Here is a 24449-nt window from a genome sequence, read left to right as displayed (position 1 = left end):
AAATTTTAATGGAGTGCGTTATACATAACAAGCTATGCAAAATAAATAAAAAAGATATATAAAACATTTATTGCATTATAATATGTTTACATTATCAGGTAAATTTAGTAACGACATTCTTTAGGGCATTCTATTTATACTTTTGCAATTTCATTTGTGAGGGAAAATTATTTAGAGCAATGTATTAATACTTTTGCCATTTCATTTTGTGGTAAAAAAGTGTTTACATCTAGCATTTTTTCCCGACAACAATACCTTCGTTCAGCTTGGCTTCTGATAGTAGAGGAAGCTTTTTAAAGAGGTACTAGAAGTAATTGGCGTTTTTGTGAATTACTATAACAGACTGCCTTCAGAAGTCTTTTCTTAAGTTTCATATGAAGTAGTGGCAAGGAAATTTTTTATTAATTCCTTACAAGTTTTGGGGAAAAATATTTTTTCTGTCAAGTTGAAGAAATTTTTTGATTGCCAGTGCTCTCACGCTGATTGCTCACAGTTTTGCTCTACTGTTCGCTTCACGTACGAAGTAGACAACCTGTCCTCTGCTGATTGAGAAGTGTAAAATAAATCTTAAAATCTTCATGAATACTATATTCACTAATGTCGCATTATACATATAGGAAGACATGTTTGAGATTTTCATTATTTCCGCCGAGCTATCCAAAATGGTAAACTGCCAGAAGTTTACTTGTAGCCTTCCCAAAGGCACAGCATTATAATTTTTTAGAAAAGTGGATCAAAAATTAAAAAATCTTTAAAAATTAGTAATTTATAATAAAACTCAGTAAGAAACTATTTAACCATTGTTTATGTATTCAGGCTTGTTTATCAATATTTCTTTATAATTATGTTGAACTGAAAGTTGCACTTGTATAATTGTGGCGGGATACATTTTTCTAAACAATAGAAATGTATCTGTTAGCTTAATTATTTAACAAACAAAGAACGAAATAAAATGTCATATTTAAAAAGTTTACTTTGAAAGCGAGAGCTTTGTTACCAGAGAAAAGAACAGCATATTTATTTTAACATTAGCCACTAGGCAATGTTGGCTCTCATATATTAGAAAATTGTTTTGCGCGTACTATTCTAGAACAGAAAAGATCCAAAGTTACAAGGACATGAAATGAATATAATATGAAATTTTAAGGCCATTTTCGAATTTTTTTTTAAATAAGATTATTAGTAAAGCTTTTTAATCGTAGTGTTACATACGCTATCTCCCCCTCGAATTGCATAAATCTACAGAAAATTAAATTTTCTGCTAGAATAGTAATGAAACTGTTAAAAATGAATATATGTAAGTAACATTTTAAATGTGCAATACTTTCTGACACTTCAGCATAAAATTTTTTGAAGAAAGAATAATGTGCTAAACTGCAGATTTGCGTGTACGATGCTCACGCTATTTCCCGCAGTCATTTCCTATTTCGCAAACTGCTTGTTAAACCAAAAATGTTTGTGGAACGAAATAGGGCAGTAGTTACCTTTCCAGCGACTGACCAGACAAACATAATTTTACCATTGTAAAATTGAAAGTGATAAAATCTCCCAATTACAAATATCTTTGCAAAATTTTAGGATATAATTTCGTCAATTTATCATGGAGAATCCGCTAAACGGAAATTAATAACAGTGATTCCGTGGCAACATGACTCGATTCCTTTTTCAAAACATTCTTTGTTGAAGAAAAGAAATTTAAATGCCATTTCCGTCTGATTTTTAAGCTTTATAGTATTGAATCAAAGACTGAAAAATGGAAAGGAAAACTTTTAATTGGAATCACAAGCAGTGAACCTTTTAAAGCAAATTCTAACTAGTGATGAAAGTCAATGCTTGCTTATTAATAAAAAAAAAAAAAAAATAAAAATAAAAAAAAAAAAAAAAAAAATCACCAGCCACCAAAGCGGGATAGTGGTTAGCGCGCTGACTGCCATACCAAACAACCCGGGTTCGAATCCCAGAGAAGGCATGGATATTTATAAATGCATAGTGCCGGTGCCACATGGGCGCACTCTAAATATGCGGCGAGCCAACGTCCTTTCGATAGGTTTTGGTAGGGAAAGAGGGGTGGGAGATTTTCGGATCTGTCCTTCCGGGGTGCTGTCCATCAAAACTGGGAGCGTAACTGAGTAACAGTGGCGTAGCTAGTATGGGGCAAACGGGAACACCTGTCCCGGTCACAGCATCCAGGGGATGCCAAATTGATGTTACGAAATTTTAGAATGAAAAGATTTCCATTCTTGGCACACAAAAAGGAGTGCAAAATCTTCAGTTGTCCCCGGCCGCTGAAAACCTTAGTTACGGCTCTGCTGAGTAAAGTCGTACTGCCACCTGTATTGAGCTCAAGGTTCTTGTCTACAACAGGCGCACACCTTGCCACGATCAACTGCGTGGACTTGTTCTGATGTTACTGTCAAACAAGTGAGATGTGTCACAACACACAACAACAACAAATAATTACCTATATAAGCAAAAATTTGCCTTGGCCACAGAAATTTCTTTTTCATATGTCTCGTCAGAAGTCGCCGATAGTCATCTTTGATTAGTAGGAAATGTAATTAAACGGAATTTTTAGGTTGTTCTACAAGCCACCATGACCACTGTAGGGGTTAGCAGCGCTGGCTGCTGTATCTTTGGGCTCGGATTCGAATCCTGGAAAAGGTTTGGTTATTTCTAAGTGTATAGTGGCTGAGTGGAATGGGGACACTTAAAATACTGATGAGCCGGAAGTGTTTTTTCGAAAAGTTTGATGGCAAAGAAACACAAGTAAGAGAAGTACAGCTTGTACAGTGGGGAATACACTTCTAAAACCATTTGTGATGTTCGGGTGTCCCCCACCCCACTTCTTTTTGTTATGCTATTCTGCAAAAGAGTAATAAATCAATTTCTAGAAACTACAGCGTGCTAAAATGAGAAAGCCTCGAGCAGTTATTGGCTTTTATTTTGTAGGCCCTACCAGTGGCCGACTGGTTAAGACCGTTGAATACTGTAAGTTCAATCTGGTTTGGATTCGATCCTAGGCAAACGGGCTGGTTGCATAGTTGGTTTTCGTGGTTTTCCCCATAAGTATAGTGAATACAAGCAAGTTTCCCACAGAAAGATCCTCCAAGAAGCCATCTCTTCTTTTTAGCAGATTCCATCGTTGTTTCGGTATATTCAGAATTATCTAATATAACCATAACCTTGTCGCAGATAATGATTTTGCGTATAGTTAGCCTATGCAAAGGTCAACCGTTGAACATAGTAGCTCGAACAGAGTAAGCGGTTCAAGTAGATTCAAATCCAGACCAGCTGCAGCGGCATTTCTGTGGATTTTCCTAGTTTAATATGAGTCAGTTCACCTTGGAAGATCTTCCAGGGAGGCTCCCTTTCTCTTAAGTAAATAACACTAATGTTCGTTATCATAAACTTAATAAACGCAAATTCACAGTGCAGCTTCACTAAGCTGTTACCTATAAAGCGCTGCAATTATTCTTAATCAATCTTCTTAATCTTTGGACTTGACATTTGTGAATTAATTTTTTCTCCCAGAAAAAAAAAAAAAAAAAAAAATCTTGCAGCATTTTAAAAGCCCAGTTAACATTTGTTTAAAAGCTTCTCGCCATTTTAAAGGCTTCTGAAGCATATTCTTTCTAATATAGTATGTTTTTTCAAAATCTCTGTTAAGTTGTTTTTATATGTTACTACTGCAATATAGTCAAAAATACTAATAAATATCATTCAGTTTTAGTTGAAATACATAAAGATGAAATTTGGTAAATATAACAGTAGGCTTTACGCATCAAGAATGAAGAATAATCTTGTAAATTATTCCTCACATTTCAAAGACTATTGAAATTGTTATGATGTTATTTTTTAATATAGACCTATGGTGAGCACCTAAGACTCTCTCCATAAATATACGTTAACATATTAATGTAAACGCTGTTTCGATTTTCATTGTCTACCTCTTAATTATTGAGTTTATGATCTTAAGAAATCCAAGGGTTTTAGCTTATAATAACCTTGTTACAAATCTGTGCATATATGTACTTGCTTATTCTTATCATAACCATAAATTCAATATCTTTATCTGCAGTGTAATTGGTTACAGGTGCTACAATCATACGCATAAAGCATGAAGGAAATGCTTAAATTGAATATGCTCTATTTGCAGTTACAAAGATAAAGATGTCAAACACAGGATTAAAATTGACAGGATATTACTTTTATCTTGTATCTTTTAATAATGTTTAAGAGAAGTGAAATGGAAAACTTCAGCATTCTATTACGAGTATGAGTAATAAAGAGTTCTTAAAGCATTCTTTCTGCAGTGCAGAGTTTTTTCTTTTCCACCACTAGCCAAAATACATATTTATTTTCGTATCCTTTACTCATTCTTCTCTTTTCACTTCCCCTAACATTAAACAATTTTTTAGAGGATTATTATATCCTTCTTACCATGTTATAGATCGATGGCTTTCAAAGTATGTGTATCAAAAATTAAATAATAATAATAAAAAAATATAAAATATAAACGACTAACATGTGTGCTGAATGTATTGTACAAGAGCCCAAAACGTTTGAGAATTAAACTATAATGTCATTATAAATAAATAAAAATATAAATAAAAAATGTCAGTATATTGAGTCATCAGAAGTAAAATGTTTATTACACTGTATACGCCGATCTGTTATTATTTGATTTCAAAACCAAATAATGAATTATTAATTAAAATTCATATGTACATTAAGAAAACTGACGTTCACAACTTTAAAGAGTGGCAAAACATTGCAAAAGTAACAATTTTGTAATGTGAGGCGGAATGTGAAATTAAAACGCGAAAGCGTAGCAGATACGAAGAAAATGGAGGACGAAAAATCGTTTATTTACAAAAGAAATAATGATATTTACATGGAATAAAGTACTAGAAACTATAATACATGCAAAGATGACGGGTCTCGTTTACCAGACTCAGCTTGACTGTCTTAAAGACTTTGTCACCAGGACGAGAGCCGCTGTCAGCAGAAGGACGTCACATGTCAGGAAGCTGTACCTAACTGTTTCTGAACTGTACATTGTTACCGTAACTGTAGAAGAGACATCTCACGTTGGACCAGTGAGTTTGTAGTAGTTAAATACATGAGAATTAATTGTCAAATTCTGTTTTTTCATGAAAATTTTACAGCCAATTTATACCCAATGGAAAATTTTGTTGTATAATTTTATTTGTGAAACAATTTAAATTACAGTGATGCACAGAAAGATTTTAGTATCTAAGTAATTCAATTGAGAAAGCCTACAAATACATGTTAGATACTCTACAATACGTCAGAAAAAAATAATTCTTCTTTTCTCTTTTTGCGGAACAGCACTTGACTGCAAATTTTGCAGTTGAAGCCCAGTAGTCCATTTTAGCAACTACTTCTATAGTTACTACACATATATGCACTTATTAATTCGCTACCCGGCATCTTCTAAAGTGTACGCCAATCATTTCGTCGTCGTTATGCTGCATGTATTGCAGTTGGTGGTTGTTTGTTTGAACAGTTCTTGTAAATGTGAAACATTATTTCTTGTAACAATCCATGACTAAAACTACTTTCGTTCTCCACGTTCTTTGTATTTACTGTGTTTTCGCATTCATATTTGACATTTAACGGCACTCTGTGTTAACTTGCATTTGTTCCTTTAAGAATGTAACCATCAGTTCAGTTATTCTGTTCCTGTATATAAACCGAGTTTGCGAATTATTTAAACATGATGATGAAACTTTAAGGAAGGATCTCGTTTATATTTACGAGCACAAATGGCAAAATCTGAAAATTTTATGACTTTAAAAACCAAATAAATAAAAAATTTTTTTAAAAAATCTGAAAGCTTTAAACAGCTTTAAAAAAACATCTGAAAGCAGATTTTATATCATGTTCAAAAGCGTGTTTTCTTAACATTTTGTGCGTTACTTTTATTTATTAAATAACATGTTCTTCGCACTTAAATGAAATACGATTCAACTGCAATATAACAAAATAATTAAAAACAGCATATCCTTATAATTTGCGACAGATAATCTCGCGCGGTAAAGATCTAAAAATGATTTTTTTTTTTTTTTTTTTTTTTTTTTCGTACAGTCTTGCCATTGCTCGCTTTGAAATCGTTGAGCTTGTTAATCAAAAATTCGTTAAAGTTTTACAAAATAGAAAATAGGTAATAAAACAAAATCGAAATCCAAAATTAGGGTGTTCAGGTGCCCATGTTCGGGTGGAGGATTGCATTATTCAAAATGTGATGGCTCTAGGTACCGTCGTTTTGTCACAATGCGAGAAACATACATACATTCAGGCAGGTTCTTCGTTATTTAATTTCTTTACATATAATATAGGGCGATAATATTATTTAGTGGGAACAGTATAAGACATGATTCAGCGTTTACAGCGAAACGCCACAATATGCCCTTTTGAGACTAATAGCGTTTGAAAGTAATAGCCTTAATTGAACAAGTCAGGATCTTTCGTAAATGGTGTTTAATCTCTTTACCGTGTTTTTATTATATATTATTTTAATACTTCTTTTAATGATTCGAAAACAATAATAGTGATTTTCAAATCAGTATCAAAATTAATTAGAATTATTTTATATAAAAAATTAGGGAGCTCGAAAGCAATCTGATAATCATGATAAACAAGTGCACACTACAATGCTATATAAGTGTCTGGTAACCTAATTTATCACAGCATTCGGGCTTAGGCTTTCCGTTTTAGGTCCCCAAAAAGAGTCTTACAACTCTTCCTAACTGTTATTTCAGTTACTTTTTTTTTTTTTTTTTTTTTTTTTCCTGTGTGACATTTGTACAGTGTATAGCTCAACAGTTCATAATACGGCTCTTTTAGGGATCACTCCTGCTTTTGTTTTTTAACACTAGCAACAATTTAAATTTAGTGGAATTAAAAATTTAATAAGTTATTGGCCCAAAAGAGGGTGTTAGTCTCGAAATAGGATTTTGCGCCGAATCTCTATAAATGCATTATTTTACCTTTGATTCGAGTCTGTTGCCATTTGACAAAATATAAGATATTAATGTTTCAAATTCAATCGCTTTGGTTTAGCTAAGCAATTTGAAAGCAACATGTGCGGTTCTTAAGCATATTATTTTCTTATTTTTGAATTGGATTGATTTAAATAATAAAAAATGCCTTTAACTGATGATCTATCTAATTAAAAATAATTAATTTTTCATAGAATGGCATTATTTTTTTAATATTTATTATTATTTCGCCTGCTTCACCTCTCAATGGGCATTACAGGTCAGTCATGTTATTCTGATCGTTGCTACAGCAACCTATTTTGGTTGTTTATCTTTTCAACCTTATTATAGATAAACAGATTTAATAATAGTTATTACTTTTGTTGGGTGCTCCAACTTACAATTTTTTGGGGATGTTAGTATAAAATTAGCAAAAAGGGTTAGTTAGTTTAGAGATATTTACATATATCCATACCTTTACATTTCGTCAGGTGCCTAGACCTGGTTATCTGCTATGATTATGTTTCCCTTAGAATAGACATACTGTATAATAATTCTGACGCCTCGCTGTCCGTAGTAATCCTGAAGAAGATCTTTGAGACTATGTGATACTGGAGCATAATTTTTTATTATCCAATCCATACTTTGCAAGTCTTTAACGAGTACTCGATTAACAAACTCAGCAACCTGAAAGCGAGCAGTGGCAGCACTGTACGAAATAAAACATTCTTGTTTCAAGCTAACGAGGTCTATCGGAAATTCTAAAGATATGCTATTTTTAAATATTTTGTGATTTTGCTTTTGAACTGAATTTTATGTGGCTTATGAGCACGAAGAACATGGTATTTAATTAAAAAAAAATGAAAAAATAAGTTTTGTAAGCCATCTTACTAAGAGAACTGAACATTGACATTATAAACTAAGAAAAATACCAACTGCATAGGGAAATCTAAACATATGCTGCTTTTAAAATTTTTGTAATTTTCTGCTGAATTATATATCGCGTAACTGCGAAGAAAACGGTGCATAACAATAAATCTAAAAAGACAGAAAGATAAATGAGTTAATAGAAGTGAATGTAACGGCAGGCTGGGTTAACTGTGAGCTCAGAGAGACCGCAAACGATCTTAACAAACCCTTTTTAGGCGACCGTTAAAATCTGAAACCTTTATGATTTTTTTTAAAGTAATTTAATGGAATCATTTTCATTTCTGTATTCTTGTTATTTGCATCTAGTTTTTCATATTTAAAAACATCATTTCAGTTAAGTCATCTATGAAACAAATAGCTAAATAAAAGTGGTAGCTCGCATGTTACATCAGTAGCCTAATTTTTGTAATGGAAACCAGTGTGAGTGAGCATTGGGGGTGCCTGGAAAATTTTTGCATCAAGGACTGCTTCTTGTGTTAATCGAGACCCTGTACCCCTTTACAGAAATAAAACATTTATTGAAAGCAGAAGTATGTGGATGTATTATTTGGGAGGGATGACCGAAAATTCAAAAATATCTATGTTATATTTTAATAACTTTATGGCATTATTTAAAAAAATGAATGCTTCTTGTAAGTATAACATAAGCATGCAACTATATAGACATCTATACCCTTCAATGCACTTTATGCATGGTTAGAAAGCATATTTCCGTCAAAACTTCGTAAATCTGAAAAATTTTTGTTTTTTATTTTGAGTGCATTTGTAATACCGTTGTAGAGAAAATAAAAATTAATTCAAGAGCTTTCTGAGCTTCGAACACGACTTCCTTTCTCCTCTTCTGCCATTAAAATCAGTGTTTGTGACGAAGCAATTCGTCCGAAAACCACGTGATGTCAGCGGTCTTTTGATACTGTCAAAGGCATTGGTGCAAGAGATAAATGTGACCTATCTCCTCTACAATTCTCCGGACAGCTGTAAAGCTGTCAGCGAGCTCAAGACCTCCAGTTACTTTAATTTACTGAACTTCAAATGGAAGCGTGTGTTGCTTTGCTTCGTCAAATCATCTGGAGGATAATGGAAACATTTCATCCGTTGCAGATCTTAGATTTAAATTTTATCTCTGATATTCATGACAAGTGAAATGATTAATTAACAATATGATTGATGAATAAATGATTAACTGTGTATTAGATTAAAAGTGTTTGTAACTTGTGAAGCGAACTGTTTTCAGAGAGAAATCGTTGCTATGGTAAAGGGAAAAAAATTTTTAATGCGATCAAATTAAATTTTTTAATTAAAGAAAAAAATTGTTGTTAAAGGAGATTATATTCTTAGTCAAATTTAGATTCTTTTATCAAGCTTTGTTAAATCTGATAAAAATTTGGAGCGGCATTTATCTGCAGTATGCTGAGGATAGATATTCATATCCCACGAATGTTAGAATATTCAAAAATTCGAAATTTCTAATCATTGCGCGTTTTTTTTTTTTTTTTTATTCAAATCTTTCTTGAATCTTAACATAAAAACTCATTAATACTTTAATTAAAAAATTTTGAAACGAGTGTTTCGTTGACTTCCAATAAAATAATTGCATAATAACTACGCAATAATAATTATAGAATAACTACTCAATAATAATTTTTATCACAATTTTTTCACAATTTTAATTATTAAAAAAAATCTGATGCTAAAAAAAGGAATTATTTTTAGTCCAGAGGGATAATTTGCCCAGAAGGATTGTTGCATGATTTTTAATGCCCGTTTTCTCCCTTATTAGTTCCTACAAAAATATATCAAATTAAGTTTTGAAATTTATTTTCAAATCTGTTTTTAAATGATAGTTCTCCTCTGCATTGTCAGAATTTAACTTACTCCATTAATTTTACTAAAATTTGTTGAAATTTGTATAAAAAGAAATGAGAAAAAATGTTAGTGATTTCAGATTTCCAGCTGGTAAGAGCGGGAAAGTTTAAGACAGTTAAGTTAGAATCGTGCGTTTTAAACTTTGAGTGAAAGGTAATTTGCATTTTGTTTATATTTCTGATGTTATCGGACTGATTAATGTGTTTCTTTTTCCAGTTACTCAAGTTACTTAGTAAATTTCAGTTTTTCCTTCTCTTGAAATTTACGCTCAAACTATATAAATATCACTTTTTTTGTATGTAACCGCCGTAAAAATGTACATTTAAATGAAGATGAGATGAATATTACTGTTTTACTTATTTATTCCTTTCTAATAGGTGATGAGTAATAAAGGGTAATGGCCTAATAATGGTAATGGTAATGGTCTTTAATAATGGTAATAGAAATTGTCTTTCTAGTAGGTAATGGTCTAATAGGTAATTTGTTCCTTTCTAATAGGTAATTTCTAACAGCTCTTTTTCCTTAAGAAATTTATTTTGAGATACTTTTGTAAGCATTTCAAAAACGAAAAGTCGTACTGTCAATTCGTTTAAGGAGCTTCCGATATTTTCTTATATATATAACAAATTTGCTATTGTAGTTAAATGGAGAATATCATGCTGTTATTATATTGTATACTATTTTTTTAATATTACAATATTGTTGTTATACTGAATAATATAATTCTTTTATTATGATGATTGTTTTATTCTTACGAAAATAAACTAAAATTATAATAGTTCGCTATTATCTTGTTTTTTATTGAGTATAAATTTAAATTAGGTATTGCACATATGGCTCAAAACCTGAAGTTCAGAATTTTGCTTGAAATAAGATTGGCATCTAATTGGCAAATAAACACATCAATGTAAAATGTAAAATTTGCATTACCATCCAGGAAAAAAAAAAGCAACTTTACATTAGCATGGATATAAATACAATTTTATCAATTTTTTTGAGGATATCAATCTGACATAAGTTCTTTCTCCTCAAGAGTAGAATGTTTTGACGGAAATTTTTAACCTGTTTATAAGCTACAAATGCGTTCATTGTAAGTAGTTTTAAATGCTCTTACATACATTTTGATACAAATTATCTGATTAATGAAACTTATAAGGCAATTCACTTGTTTTTCAACCATGAGAGTTAAGGAAAACTGTTTGCTTTGAGTTAATTTTATGTTAAAAATCAATGATTTTATCTGTTTTTTCGGATTGTTTCTTAAAGTTTATACAGCAACGTACAGAATAGTTCCAACTTGTTTCTGCCTGTACTATTTGCAGCCAAATTTCCTTTGAAATTCTTTCACTGTTATACTAACGATACAACTGCTTGGTTAATATATATTGTATTGAAATTATGACGGATAAGAAGTAATTGTATAAAAGTTAAAAAAAAAAATGTTTTTAAAGCAGTTTAAAAACTGCATTAAAAAAACAAAAGTTGTTTTTTAATGCATTAAAACTTAAAAAACAACTTTATAACAATTATAATGCTTTTGCAAGCATTATGATTGTTATTCTTTTAGTGTAATTGTAACTATAATTACATACAATATTTATGATTGTTTCCTTAAAATGTTGAAATTTTTAAATGTAAATAATTAAGGTTACTGGATATATATAATTTACACAATAGACATTAAACAATTCCACTTATAAGAAATTACTATTACTTCAGCGTAAGAACATAAGAATTCCAAGTGCAGTATATATAAATAACCTAAAGAATTGAATTCGAAGGATTTAAATAATATTTGCTGAAGTCTATTATGCTCGCAATATATAGAAGTTGTGGTAGAGGCAGGAATGTGTTTGTTTCAAGAATTAAAAGATAAAAATCATACAATAAATCTTTTAGTATCAGACTCACATCTAAACTTCCACGCATGAATGAATGCAAGTCCTTTCAGCGAGTTGTATTCTCTCCTGATTCAGTTCTGAAAAGATGCTATTCATTTGATTCAGTTTCTTCTATTTCACGTTTGCAATTACTATTCGTTCTGCCTGATAATCATATTTGTCTTTCTTTGCTTTCAGTGAATGGAAACTTCCCAGGTATCGAACCGAAACGACAGAGGACTGCTTACACAAGGCATCAGATTCTGGAACTTGAGAAGGAGTTCCACTTCAATCGTTACTTGACGAGGCGGAGGCGCATTGAGATCGCCCACTCCCTCTGCCTCTCCGAAAGACAAATAAAAATCTGGTTTCAGAATCGGCGCATGAAGTGGAAAAAAGACAACAAACTTCCCAATACGAAAAACGTTAAGAAAAAGCAACAGCCAAATACCAACAGCGCAAGCAATGCTAACAATAGTAACAGTAGCAATACCAGCAGCAACAGGCCTCAACAGCCAGCACTCGTCCCTCTCCAAGGCAGAGGTCTTCACACACCCCATATGCCGCCATGCAGCACGCCTATTGAACCCAAAGATGAATATGGCCTCACAGAGCTGTGATACGCTCTTCGCATGCCAAACTCTACCACTGTATATTGACACTTTTGCAATATGGACAATGCAGTAGACTTTAAAAAGTTACTGTAAAGTTTATCACACCAAGCACCTCAAGAAGGAAGGCACTTTTCGAGATGCTGCTAGCGTATTCAACGCAGCACACCTATTACGATTCACTAATGGCAATAAGCAATACATTGCAAGGATGACTACTTGTAGAACTTTGCAATGCATACCATCATAAATATCACCATTAGAAAAATTCCATTTGCAGCATTTCGGGCAACATTCTCCATTGTCCCTTCCTTCCATGTTTCATACGTGCTAGTTGTACCAGAGAACACTTTCTGACATAGAACAACGCCAAATCACTTGAAATAATCGTCCCACTGCTTGCCACGTTGAATGTGAATAGAAATGCTTCTGTTCACCTAATCTACGAATGTTACCTGGACACAAAGAAATAGTGGAACAAAGTTGCAGGTAAAGAATAGGTGAACAATATAAGGTGTTTAAACTTGTGATATAAATAAGAAAATCATGGTTTTTGATTTTGAATTAAGCGTATATGACTCCTTACGCATTCTTCTGCTGTTTAGTGCCATGTTGTTTAAGGAAACTCGTAACTGAAGTTATGGCGAAATTGTCAATACTATGCTTGAAAAATTTTTCCTGATTGCACAGTCTAAATATCATATTTTATACATTTTGTAACTCAAATCATAATGATTAATTAGCCTACAGTTACTGAATCCTCATTAATGACGAAAATGTAAAAGTTAAATTTAACATTTTATCAGGATTAATTATCATTTAATATTATATTTAAGTAATGCTTAGTGGATAATAACAATTTAAGCCAATTTTATTTTTACATACAATTTTCATCACTATTTATACAATTTATCATCTGCATAACAATTCATACAACTTCTCACAAAAATTTATCAAGCATTTATATACTGAAGATAATTTGTATTTATAATAACAAATATGAAATGGAATGTATGAAACAAAATTTTACTCTGTCATTATACCAAATCACAAGTACGGTTTGACATGAAAACTTCCTTAATTTTTTAACATTTACATCAGTATAAGGTAAAATAAATCTAATATTTACGTAAAAAAAGGGAAAAATATGTATCTGCCTTTGATTCTTGATACTGAAAAATATAGAAATCTTAAATAGAAATGTAAATTTCTGCTTTTGAATGAAACTTTGAGCAAATTTCAGCCTTTTTGAGCATATTATTTTGCATATGAATTAAAATTAACGACTTAAAACATCAACAGCTTAAAAATGTTTATGAATTTAGAAATGCATATTATTGTATTCAATTAAATATTTAATTTTTTTTAAATATTCAAAATTTTAAAAGTTTGTTTTGAAAACGAGATCAATTAAAGAATTTTTTTAGTTCATAATATCGTTTGCTCTCTAATTATAGTAAATGAAACTTTGTTAATAAAAATAATTTAAAGTTATAAACTAATATTACATCTTGAAATCAAGATTTTAATTCCATGTTTTATTTAAACAAATAAAAATAATTCCATTTACTGAATTTCAATATTTTAATATCGCGGTAGTTATAGTTTTTTTCAAGTACTTTGGGCCTTATTTTAACTCTCAGTTTCTTGTATGTAAAATATATTCACAAGCAGGCTTTTGCCATTCATGATACTTGAAACTGAAATTAAAATTAATATCAAATAACACTTACTTCATAAAGTAGGAGTTAATCTTTTAAAAGAATAAGAGTTTAATTAGAATTTTCTAGTGAAAAAAAAATTATTTTATGAGAATGAATTAAATTAGGTTCAAAATCTGAATTAATCTAATCCTAATTCATTAGGATTAGATTAAAGATTAAAGATTTTATATTATTATTTAATAGATTAAAGATTTTATATTTCAAAATGTTTTATTAAATTGAACTGTTATTAAATCTTTGATTCATTTTGAGGGAATTCAGACTTTGAAACGAATTAACACTTTAAAAATATGTAATAGATTTTATATTAAGATTGTGCTTATGACTTATTGTTTTTATACATATAAATCATTCATATTTTTTACCTATAAGTGTCTAATTTGATATTTTAACCATCTCATATTTCTTGTAATTTAAAATATTTTTCAAACACACGTGATGTTGGCAGTTACTGTTAAACTTCATTTGATTCATTTGATTTTAATTAATCTTTCATTTATGTTTTAAATGAATTTTCACCTTTTCTTTAGAAAAGATGCTGTAGTTTTAAGAAAGCTTTTTTACCAAAAATAGTATAGGTAATTAAAAAAAAGAAAAAGAAATAACAGCAAAAAAATGCTTATATACATATAAAAGCCTTTTGGTTTCATGTTCTAAATTTTGTAATGAAGTTCAGTGCTTTAAAAAAAAAAAATTGTGTTCCCGGTTTTCTATCTTATGTGCATGTTTCTCTCTACCAGATACAATAACTATATAAAAATTATGTAATTTCTATGATTGATATTGGCTTCAGTAATAAGATACATAAAAGAATTCATAAATGGTTCTTGATTTAATCATATTTTTATGGGTATCATTTACTATTAAGATAAAATTACTTGTGAATAAAAAAGAGAATAAGTAATTATCAATAAGTAATTTCTTAAATGATTAAAGAGACTAAAAAAATATATTTTACATTGCATATTTAAAAAGTTCTCATCCCTCCCCAAAAAAAATCCGAGAAACACATAAAATTGGTTAAGTTTTTAACTGTGTGAGAGATGCGTAATTACATTTCTGCTGGAAGAGATGTTTTTCAAGGGGGGGGGCTTAGCCTAAAAATGAGCACTTTTGACATTTGATCCACTGCAATAACAATGAGGACATATTTCTTGAATACTGGTATACTACTTCATGAGTTATACTTTAACCATTTTTATATAAATGAAGCTGCCACCATCACTAACGAGGGGAAAAATACATCAGAGGAGATGATATTTTTTAAATTACATTCATGCATTATCAGCATTTTAATGAGTGAATGCAGAAACAATTCAGCGAAAAAAGTGATCACTCTCTCTCGTACTTTTCAGAAATGTCCATAAATTTAAAATTAATGTAATGAAGGGATATTTTGTTTAACGATCAAAGAAATGCCAGTAACTAATTTATCGAGCAAACAAAGCATTTCAGTTCCTTTTGATATACTGTGTTTATCGAAAACAATGGAGCGCTCACATGAGAACTTAATGAGACTCAAGTGGCATAAGCTGAACTTCGTTGCAAGGCAACCAGGCCTTGCAACTTCATGCACACTGGTATAAAAATTTTGTCTAAGTGTATGAATTTGATTGATGCCAACTTGATAGAAGAATCAACCAGTCACAGTGAAGCAAACATGAGCATCAGCTGATGATTTTGTTCAGTTGCCCATCCCCGCATGCGCAGTTTTACATTCTTCGACAAGATACGGCTTAAATCCTTTTCCTTGCTCAACAGGTGTGAACGACTTTTAAGCCTTCAGTCTATAACAATAATGATGGTAAAACATCGTGTGAACGCTCCCAAAAACCTTCTTTTTTTGCTAAGTTTTTGTGCTAAAATTTAGTAGGGTTTAACTAACGGATTTGTTGATAAATGAGATTACAGAATAAAAGAAAGGAGTTTAAACGGTACTATATAGAATAATTACATTGTTTAATGCAAAATAAATTATACAATTAATAGCCGTATGTATAAACTGCTTAACTAACTTTAATTATATTAGCTACGTCTGACAAAGCAATTTCAATCTAGATCTGTATCTGGTAAATTGATAAATAAGAAAATCAGTAGCAAAACGTCATTAAATTATCTTTGGTTCTCCTTTAAGAGAGCTGTTATTTCAAGAGAATTTTGGAGATAAAAAAAAATTAGATTATCTTTCTCAAAATTACTTCAGAACAAAATAAAATATGTATCTACATTTTTGTTTCTTTAAATTCATTCTAAAATGTAAGGAGGATCGTATATTCGAAGTGGTCTTTTTTCAAGTAAATATGGTACTAACTTTGAATTAAAATTTCTAATTAAAATTTGCAATTTATTCACTAAATGTCAATAATTAATTTTCCTTTGCTAAAGCATAATTTTAGAATTAAGTTAATCTAGTTCTTGGTTTATATTAAAGTGAAATTTGCTCGAAGTTACGAAACAAAATCAATATTAGAGTTGAAAGAACTATAATTTTGGAAACAATAAAATGAATCGATAACACTGGAATCTACTCTCATAATGTTTTTTTTTAATTGAGACAACTCATACTTTTTTATAGTGCATCAATTCATGACATAAAAAGTACTGTTTTTGAATAAATATGAGGTACTTTATTTTTTACTAAAAATCTTCCGCATTTTTTGCACATGCGTCTAGCAATTGCATTAGCAGGGTATAAAGAAGCCATCTTCCTTCCATCAAAAAATAATTGCTGTTCTTTAGTGATTCCCAGTGATCCACAAAACCGAATTACTCCTGATATAACGTCCATGAACCATGTCCAGAACTAACTTATCAGCATCGTCTCCGAATTTCTTTTTTGAATTTTGCAATCAGATTGTTAATAACCATTGAAGAAGAAGAAACTGACTGGCACTGACTGTATATGTTTATGTATTTAGCTTAGCGGCATTAGAAGTGTATCTAAAAAATGTGTACAGTGTATGTATTTATTTAATAAATAGCACATGCCGCTGCTGTATAGTGATTGTACAGTTATATATTTATGGAGCATTCTCTGTACATTTATGAATTCATTTGCAATTAATGAATTATGGAGCAATTGTGAGACATTCCCAGTGATGTGTTTTCGTAAATAAAATATGTGTAGTGTCTGGATTTAAGGAAAGGGACACCGTATTGCCCCCTCATTTAGGCATTTTAGCAAGAATTAGATATCACGTTTCTCACCGAAGTTTGAGTAGATACAACTCAGGGTGATATAACTGAATACGATGCGTGATGTTGTGTATGAGACAGAATGCAGACAGCATTTGCTTAAATTATAAAAATATATTCTTATTTTCGAAAGCCATGTTTGAAATTTGATAAATCGAAAATTTTGCCTGATTAAAAAGAAGCAGTGCAATAGAAATATTCATCAAATAAACTGTAAAACGTAATAAAACAATCACATTATTAATAGTCCCTATATTTCAAGTTTCATGTCAGCAGAATTAAAAAAGCTAATGTGGAAACTATTAAATTTACGGCCTATTAAATTATACACTTTTTTTTTTTTGGCTGCACTTCATTTAAATTTATTACCTCAAATTAGTCCAACGTAATTATCTGAGCTCTCGAGGCAAGTTGAAAATGACATCAAAAATTGCAAATTTTGAAATTAAATATCCCCTTCAATTTTTATTATACGGGTTTCACACTTCTTATAATTTTATTTTTTCCTAACAAGTATAAAATTTTTTCCAAACATTAGTATAGGAGGCGGGAGATCGCTTTAAAAGATAGATTTCATTATTTGTCGAAATTTATTATTTTTTTTTAATTTGACATTGCAAAACATGAATATTTTTTTCATTTAAAGTATTTGTGTAATTGGATGTATATGAATACGGCCAACGAATACGACCATATATATATATATATATATATATATATATATATATATATATGCTTGGTACTGTCGGTTTGCAATAAAAAAGAAAAGTGCACAACTTAATGTTACACTAATCCCCTATACAAAATTTCAACGTTCTACGGCTAATCATTTTCGAGTTATACGAGATACATACATACATAAGAACTAAACTTGTACATTAAATGCATATGTGAATGATTTAAACTATTTTAAAACATTTTTATGATATCCGCTAAACATCATAGAAACATACTCAAATTGATTTTAAAGTTTAATATTTTTAATATGCTTTTTTTCACGAACTACCCAAAACAATTACAATGATTGAATAAAAGCGAAATACAGCTTTCTAGCCACAACTTCAGACACAATTTATCATTGTCTTATCATTGTTATTAAAAATATTACTTGATTTCGAATTTTTCTAATAACGATGAAAATGCTATTTAGTTACAAAGGTAAAACAGTCCAAAATTTAACTGTTAATTCAATTTGATATATATATATTTTGATTGAAATTTTCATTGATTATCTAATTACTTTTACAGAGCGTTACATCGAGAAGTTGATGCCGCAAAGCAGGAATATTTTTTTATGCCAGCAAAGTCTGCAATGTCATTTTCAAAATGTATCTGGAATTAACGTCATGCATATAAATATTCATAGTATTTAAATATAAAAAGAAATTTTGTGAATTTTGAGAATTTCAACACTAAAGAAATGAACTTCTCAGTTTAATTAAATCAAGAAATAGAATATAATTTTAACCTTCTCTTATCTACTAATATTGATGTGGCTCTGTACGCTCTGCCTACTAATGAAAATTTCAGTTTCAATTATACATTATCATTGCCATTTATGTATAATGTTGTAGGGCTCTCATAAATTAAAGTTTGTTTCACGGGTATTACACAGCATTGTGACTTTGAACGTCTGTTTTAATAGCTTAGAAATTAAATTTCAACCCAAAGAAAATAACGTGTCTTTTATGTACTTTAATGCGAGTCTTTTTTCAAGTAAATATGGTACTAACTTTGAATTAAAATTTCTAATTAAAATTTGTAATTTATTCACTAAATGTCAATAATTAATTTTCCTTTGCTAAAGCATAATTTTAGAATTAAGTTAATCTAGTTCTTGGTTTATATTAAAGTGAAATTTGCTTGAAGTTACGAAACAAAATCAATATTAGAGTTGAAAGAATATAATTTTAGGAATTGAATTGGGAAAGAAAAGAATTGAATGCCGCAAAGCAGGCTAGCAATATTCGAACTCCATACAGGTTATTTTAAATTAATTAATTCTCTTTAACCGCTATCGTATATAAAAAAGGTGCTACAATCTTTAGATGGATTTCGTTGTCCAGCAATGTTAAACGTATTTTTGTCAAAATAACTTCGGATATTGAATTTTACAACACTTTTCGCACTTATTTCTAAACGTTTTCGGAACTTTCCTACCGAGCATTATTTTTGAATAATTGTTCTTTTGCTGCTTATAAAAACTTCATTTTCTGCAAAAAATATATACTGATAGTAAAAATATTTTGTTGATCTAAGCTGTAGTACGGATATTATAACTGACACTTTTGTAGTTGTTGTTACTTAACTATCTGAGAGTAACATCAGAACAAATCCAAGAAATTCATCGCGGCAATTCAGAAAAGAGTGCAAAATTGCACTTGTCGTTGGCAAGAGCCTTGAGCACAATGCAGGTGACAGTGTGACTTTGCTCAGTTCCGCCCCCCCCCCAGTTTTGATGGAGAGCACCCAGGAAGGACGGATCCGAGGATCTCCCACTCCTCTTCCCCTACCATTAACCTTTCGAGAGGACTTTCGGCTTGAGGTATATTTAGAGTGATTCCATACCGCAAAGGCACTATACGTTTACAATCATCCATACCTTCTCCAGGATTCAAAATCGAGCTCTTCGGCACAGCAGTCAAAGTCACTGACCACTATCCAAGTTGGGTGATATAACTAACACTTTCAAATCTTTAATGAAAAGATATGAATATTTTTTGTCATTTATCTTGCTGAAAAATTTCATGTTGTCTCATAAATCCTACATATATTCAGCATCAGTAAGTTATACTCATTTACATATTTAACTGTTAAAAATAGGATTTCTTTTAAATCTATTATGGATAAGTCTATGAAGAGCTTTCGTCCAGTGGGATTGTCTTGGTGCTCAAGTAGTGCGTAGGCACAAAAATACGCAAATTCATTTCTTTCAGGAAAAAGAAGTTTAAAATTAAATGTCTCTGGAATTCCCTTTATTCTTAATGTCAATATTTAAGATTATACTTTGAAAAACTCGTGTGGCGAATATAATCATTTTAGTCAAAGTAATCGGACATAGTGTATATCAGAAATAAGAAATGCAGACAAACTGACATCTGACACAGGATAGCAGCGTCACTAAAAAAATTTATAATTGACCAAAGAATATGTAAAGCAATATTAAAAATTCTTTCGAAATTTCTGTTACGAAAACATTGATAATCAGTGTTTTAAATCATTGTAATATGTCCAAATGCAGCACTTACATTACATATTTATAAATCAACATACAAAAGCTTTGTTTAATTTAAATGTATTGAAAATTATTTTACTTTAATCATCACTAAAGTACTTCAGATTTCAGTAATAAAAGTATATTGTAATGCAATATTATACACATCAACGTAATGCTTATAAACATATCAGAATTTTTAGAATTACGCATTAAAAATAGATTTTGTTAACTGCACAATGCCATTTTTGCTATCACATGCGCACTATTTATAAATTTCTTAATTCAGATTTTGATTTTCCTTGCATTGTTATTATTCTGAAATAACTTTTCATAAGTTTCGGGGCATTATTTTAGGCTACAATTGTTTCACTTTTTAACATAATAGAATTAGGATCAATGTACTTTAAAAACAACTTTCGAAAATTGGCATCACATACTAAACTTCCAGCCTGTTTATATTTTACTTTATTCAAATCTTTATTATCCCATTATTCTTTATTGTAAAGTTATTATTTTGACATAATTTTTCAACTTGGTCAGGGCATTATTTTAGGCCAGTTAACAATAACAATTTTACTGTACCCAAAATTTCCCAAATTAAAACCTATAGAGCAGAATACTTGCTAGATATTAAATAACATTCATCTTTTATTAATTATTAATATGTTAAAGATAAGCTATGAAAATCAAATGGAGGTTATTTAACTGAGAGTTAAATTTTCATGTATATATTAAAGGCGACAATCTTCTGCCTTCTATTCCTGCATCCTTCCAGTAATATTCTCGTATCTTCTGATTTAATACTACCGTACGTATTCTGTATAATCAAAATAATGTTAATTTTCAATCTTGCCCATGATACTGACACAGATCGGGACACATTTTTCACGTAACTAAGCATATTGTTTGACTACCTTTTTGTTTTTTATTTCAAATTGCGATATAATTCTTAACAGATATTCTACCATGTAGAATTTTTATCAAGAAGCACAATCAGTTTGAGCTGCTTCCAGTTTGTAATGCTATCTGCATTCTGTCTCATGATCCCCTTTAATATGGAATATAACTTAAGACAGTTTAGTAGGCCTATATTTGTGTGAGAGAACATTTCCTATGAATATCATTTTGCCAGTTGCAGTCAATGTGTTGTAAAATGTATTATTTTGTGATTTAATTTATTAGATCAAAATTATAAATTGTATCATGTTTTGTATTTGTATAAAATATGGATGAGAAATTTTCTTTGTTCGTTTTCTTTTTCGATTTCTGAATCAAACAGTAACGAAACAAAAACATGTACAGAATCCGTAAAATGTATGTATTTAACAGACTAAAACAGAACATGTACATATGATGAGTAAGAAAATTTTGCTGATAAGAAGATTTTAATAAAATAATGTGTAAAAGATTACTTAAGACACTTTTCTTTATTTTTCTACATTCTCCAAATCTTTGTGTTGTAATATACAAATGAAACTTGCATGCAGAATTTTCAAAAATACTGATCAATGAAGCATCTTTAGAATGATTGATTATAGACATGGAGCTCCAAATTTGATAATATGAATGAAATCAAATAGGCCTAAATGTTCATATACATAGAACATTGCCCATAATATTATTAAAGTTTTAAAGATCACATGAAAATGCTGATTAGTATTACTAGGGGTTATGAAAGTTACTTAAATGAACAAAGAAATAGTTCTGAATTAGAGATCATATAATACTTTCAAACAATCTGCCCTTCAAATTTAGGCTAATAATAATAACAAAGAAACTAATTTATTTATTTATTTATTTTTATTGCAAAGGCACTTGATTATACATCATTGGCCCACATGCATCAAAGATGCATGAGATTGGAGCATGCAAAAAATACAAAAATAGAAATACAAAAAAGACAAAACGGTAATTAACCTCATTACAATAACAATAACTACATCAAACGATAACAACAACTACTAGGAAATGGTATAACAAGTGACTGTATTAAGCATTAATAATAATAATAATAATAACAAATTAGTCTCTGGATGTCAATTGTGTCAACACCTTAACCCGTCAATATCGACAGCATAGGTTTTCTTTCTTCAAAGAGGACATGTTAGCAAATTATCTCTGTCGATCTCAAAATTCTGGTTGCACAAAGTACACGAGAGACTGTCATATATAGTAATACGGCGCAGATGTTTAGCGAGAGAATCATGTCCGGTCTTCAAATAAAACGCCGAAACTGCGATGGATCTGGGAGAGTCTGGGATATTACAAATCAAATCCCTTCACTTCTTAATTTCTTCTAACTTAAACATTTTTTCTTCAGGGTGTTTGTCACTATTCTTTTCGTTCATATAAATGGTATTATGTTATTATTTGATTTCAAAATTTCAGTTCCTTTTTTACCTAGTTTACCAGCCCACTCATTACCAGTTATTCAAACGTGACCCAGGATCCACTGTACGTCAACAGTCATCCCTTTTGAGGCTAGAAGATGAAGAGTTCTTTTACAAAATTCAGCAGCGTTTTTGATTCCGCGATATTATATGCAGAAATTGTTCGAATGGCTGAAAGAGAGTCAGAAAAAATAACAGTATTTGAAATCAAAATAAATTAGAATTCGGAATAAAATAGAATTTTATCATAATCATTTTAAATAAATTTCAGAACAATCAAATTGTTTAAAATGATGTTCGTAACAGAGCTTACAAATTTATTGAAAAAGGATAACAAGTACATTTTAAAAGAAATTACAAACTGTAAAATATTAAAAAAAGATAAAGCGATACGATTTAGACAAATTATACATAGAGAGACTGAAAAGTACAGCTGTGCGATCAGAAACTTCGTTTAATATTCTTTTCAAGATATTTCTCAATTCTTCAATAATTGTCAAAAATTTCTCCTTTATTTAACAACTGTAGCAGCAAACATTATAGCTAGATAAATTCAACACCAACAATTCATGTATTTAATACTATGATTTTATATTATAAAATGTTAAAAAAAGAATATTTCAATGAAAGTGTAGTTTCACTTTGTATTGGACACTATATCACCAAAGAAAGGGTCAGTGCACTAAGAGGAAGGGGCACCCAGACTTGACTTGCTCCAGGTTGCCTCACACGGTTAATCGCTGCAAGCTCTAGAGGCGTTTCAAGAAGGCATAGGCCCCAGGTCAACTCAGGGGGACAGTTTCAATTTCACAAAGTCTGGGTTTTGTAACGCAAAGATAATGGTGGATTACAACGAATCCACCGGAAAAACATAGAACGCATGTTAAACATCAAACGTTCCCCAGTGTTACCAAAAAGAGCTAAACACCAAGGACAACTTTCGAAATCTAATCATGTACCGTCCCCATAACTAAGAAACAGACACGACTGTACCAATACGGCCCCTGTCGAGCTTGAACCTGCCACCGAATAAACGATGGTTCTAGTCACTGTGAAGACTGTTAATTTTTCCTCATAAGTCCAGTCTGTATAGGTACTGACCTAGACGGAACGCCGGGATCAAGCCCGGGGGGAAGCAGAGAAAGGGAGAATCACTTTCGTTGGTGATATCTAATTTCAATGATTCTTCTCTCCCTCTCCGGAAGAAAAATGGGTCTTCTTATAAGCAAGGTCATTTTGATTTCGGGTCAGTGCAGGATTTATATATGTCCCACTTCTAACTATATTCCCCTAACATTTTTCGCCGGTTTTGTTCTTTTTAATTTGATCTGAATTCCTGCAAACTACATTTGCAAAAATCATATGCTTTTACATTTCATAAAACATGCTAAGGTGAGGTCTAATATAGCTTTAAAAATTGTAATTATTTATAGCTAGGTTAAACAAGATGTGGGCTTGCAAAATGTGAGCTAAAAAAAAAGAGGCAAGATCAACTCGCTTTACTCATGCTTTAGTAGTATGAGTAAAAAAAGAAGGTTCATTATATGAGGGATATAACTTCGAATTTGATCTTCTAAGCTACACACTATCTCTTCGTATTCCTCCAAATATACTTCGTAAAACCATCCTCCC

General features: G+C 30.7%; 1 protein-coding gene and 1 long non-coding RNA gene across 2 annotated transcripts in view; one reads left to right on the top strand and one right to left on the bottom strand.

The window, feature by feature from the left end:
• The window catches only part of LOC118205423 (homeobox protein Hox-B4-like), a 94599-nt gene extending 72931 nt beyond the window's left edge, over nt 1-21668 (top strand). Inside the window, exon 2 of the mRNA XM_035377715.2 lies at nt 11879-21668. Within this exon, the coding sequence (XP_035233606.1) occupies nt 11879-12300 (422 nt within the window). The 3' untranslated portion in view covers nt 12301-21668. The remainder of the gene's footprint in view (nt 1-11878) is intronic.
• Nucleotides 21669-22132: 464 nt separating this feature from the next.
• The window catches only part of LOC118205434 (uncharacterized), a 70504-nt gene continuing 68187 nt past the window's right edge, over nt 22133-24449 (bottom strand). The window contains exon 3 of the long non-coding RNA XR_004760992.2: nt 22133-22988. This is a non-coding gene — a long non-coding RNA (uncharacterized LOC118205434). The remainder of the gene's footprint in view (nt 22989-24449) is intronic.

The sequence above is a fragment of the Stegodyphus dumicola genome, chromosome 12 (assembly GCF_044657685.1).
Source record: "Stegodyphus dumicola isolate Sdum_Otavi_A_Nest chromosome 12, ASM4465768v1".
In the NCBI taxonomy this organism is placed as follows: Eukaryota; Metazoa; Arthropoda; class Arachnida; order Araneae; family Eresidae; genus Stegodyphus; species Stegodyphus dumicola.
The sequence above is the reverse complement of the archived record's forward strand: the minus strand, read 5'-3'. Positions and strand labels throughout refer to the sequence as shown.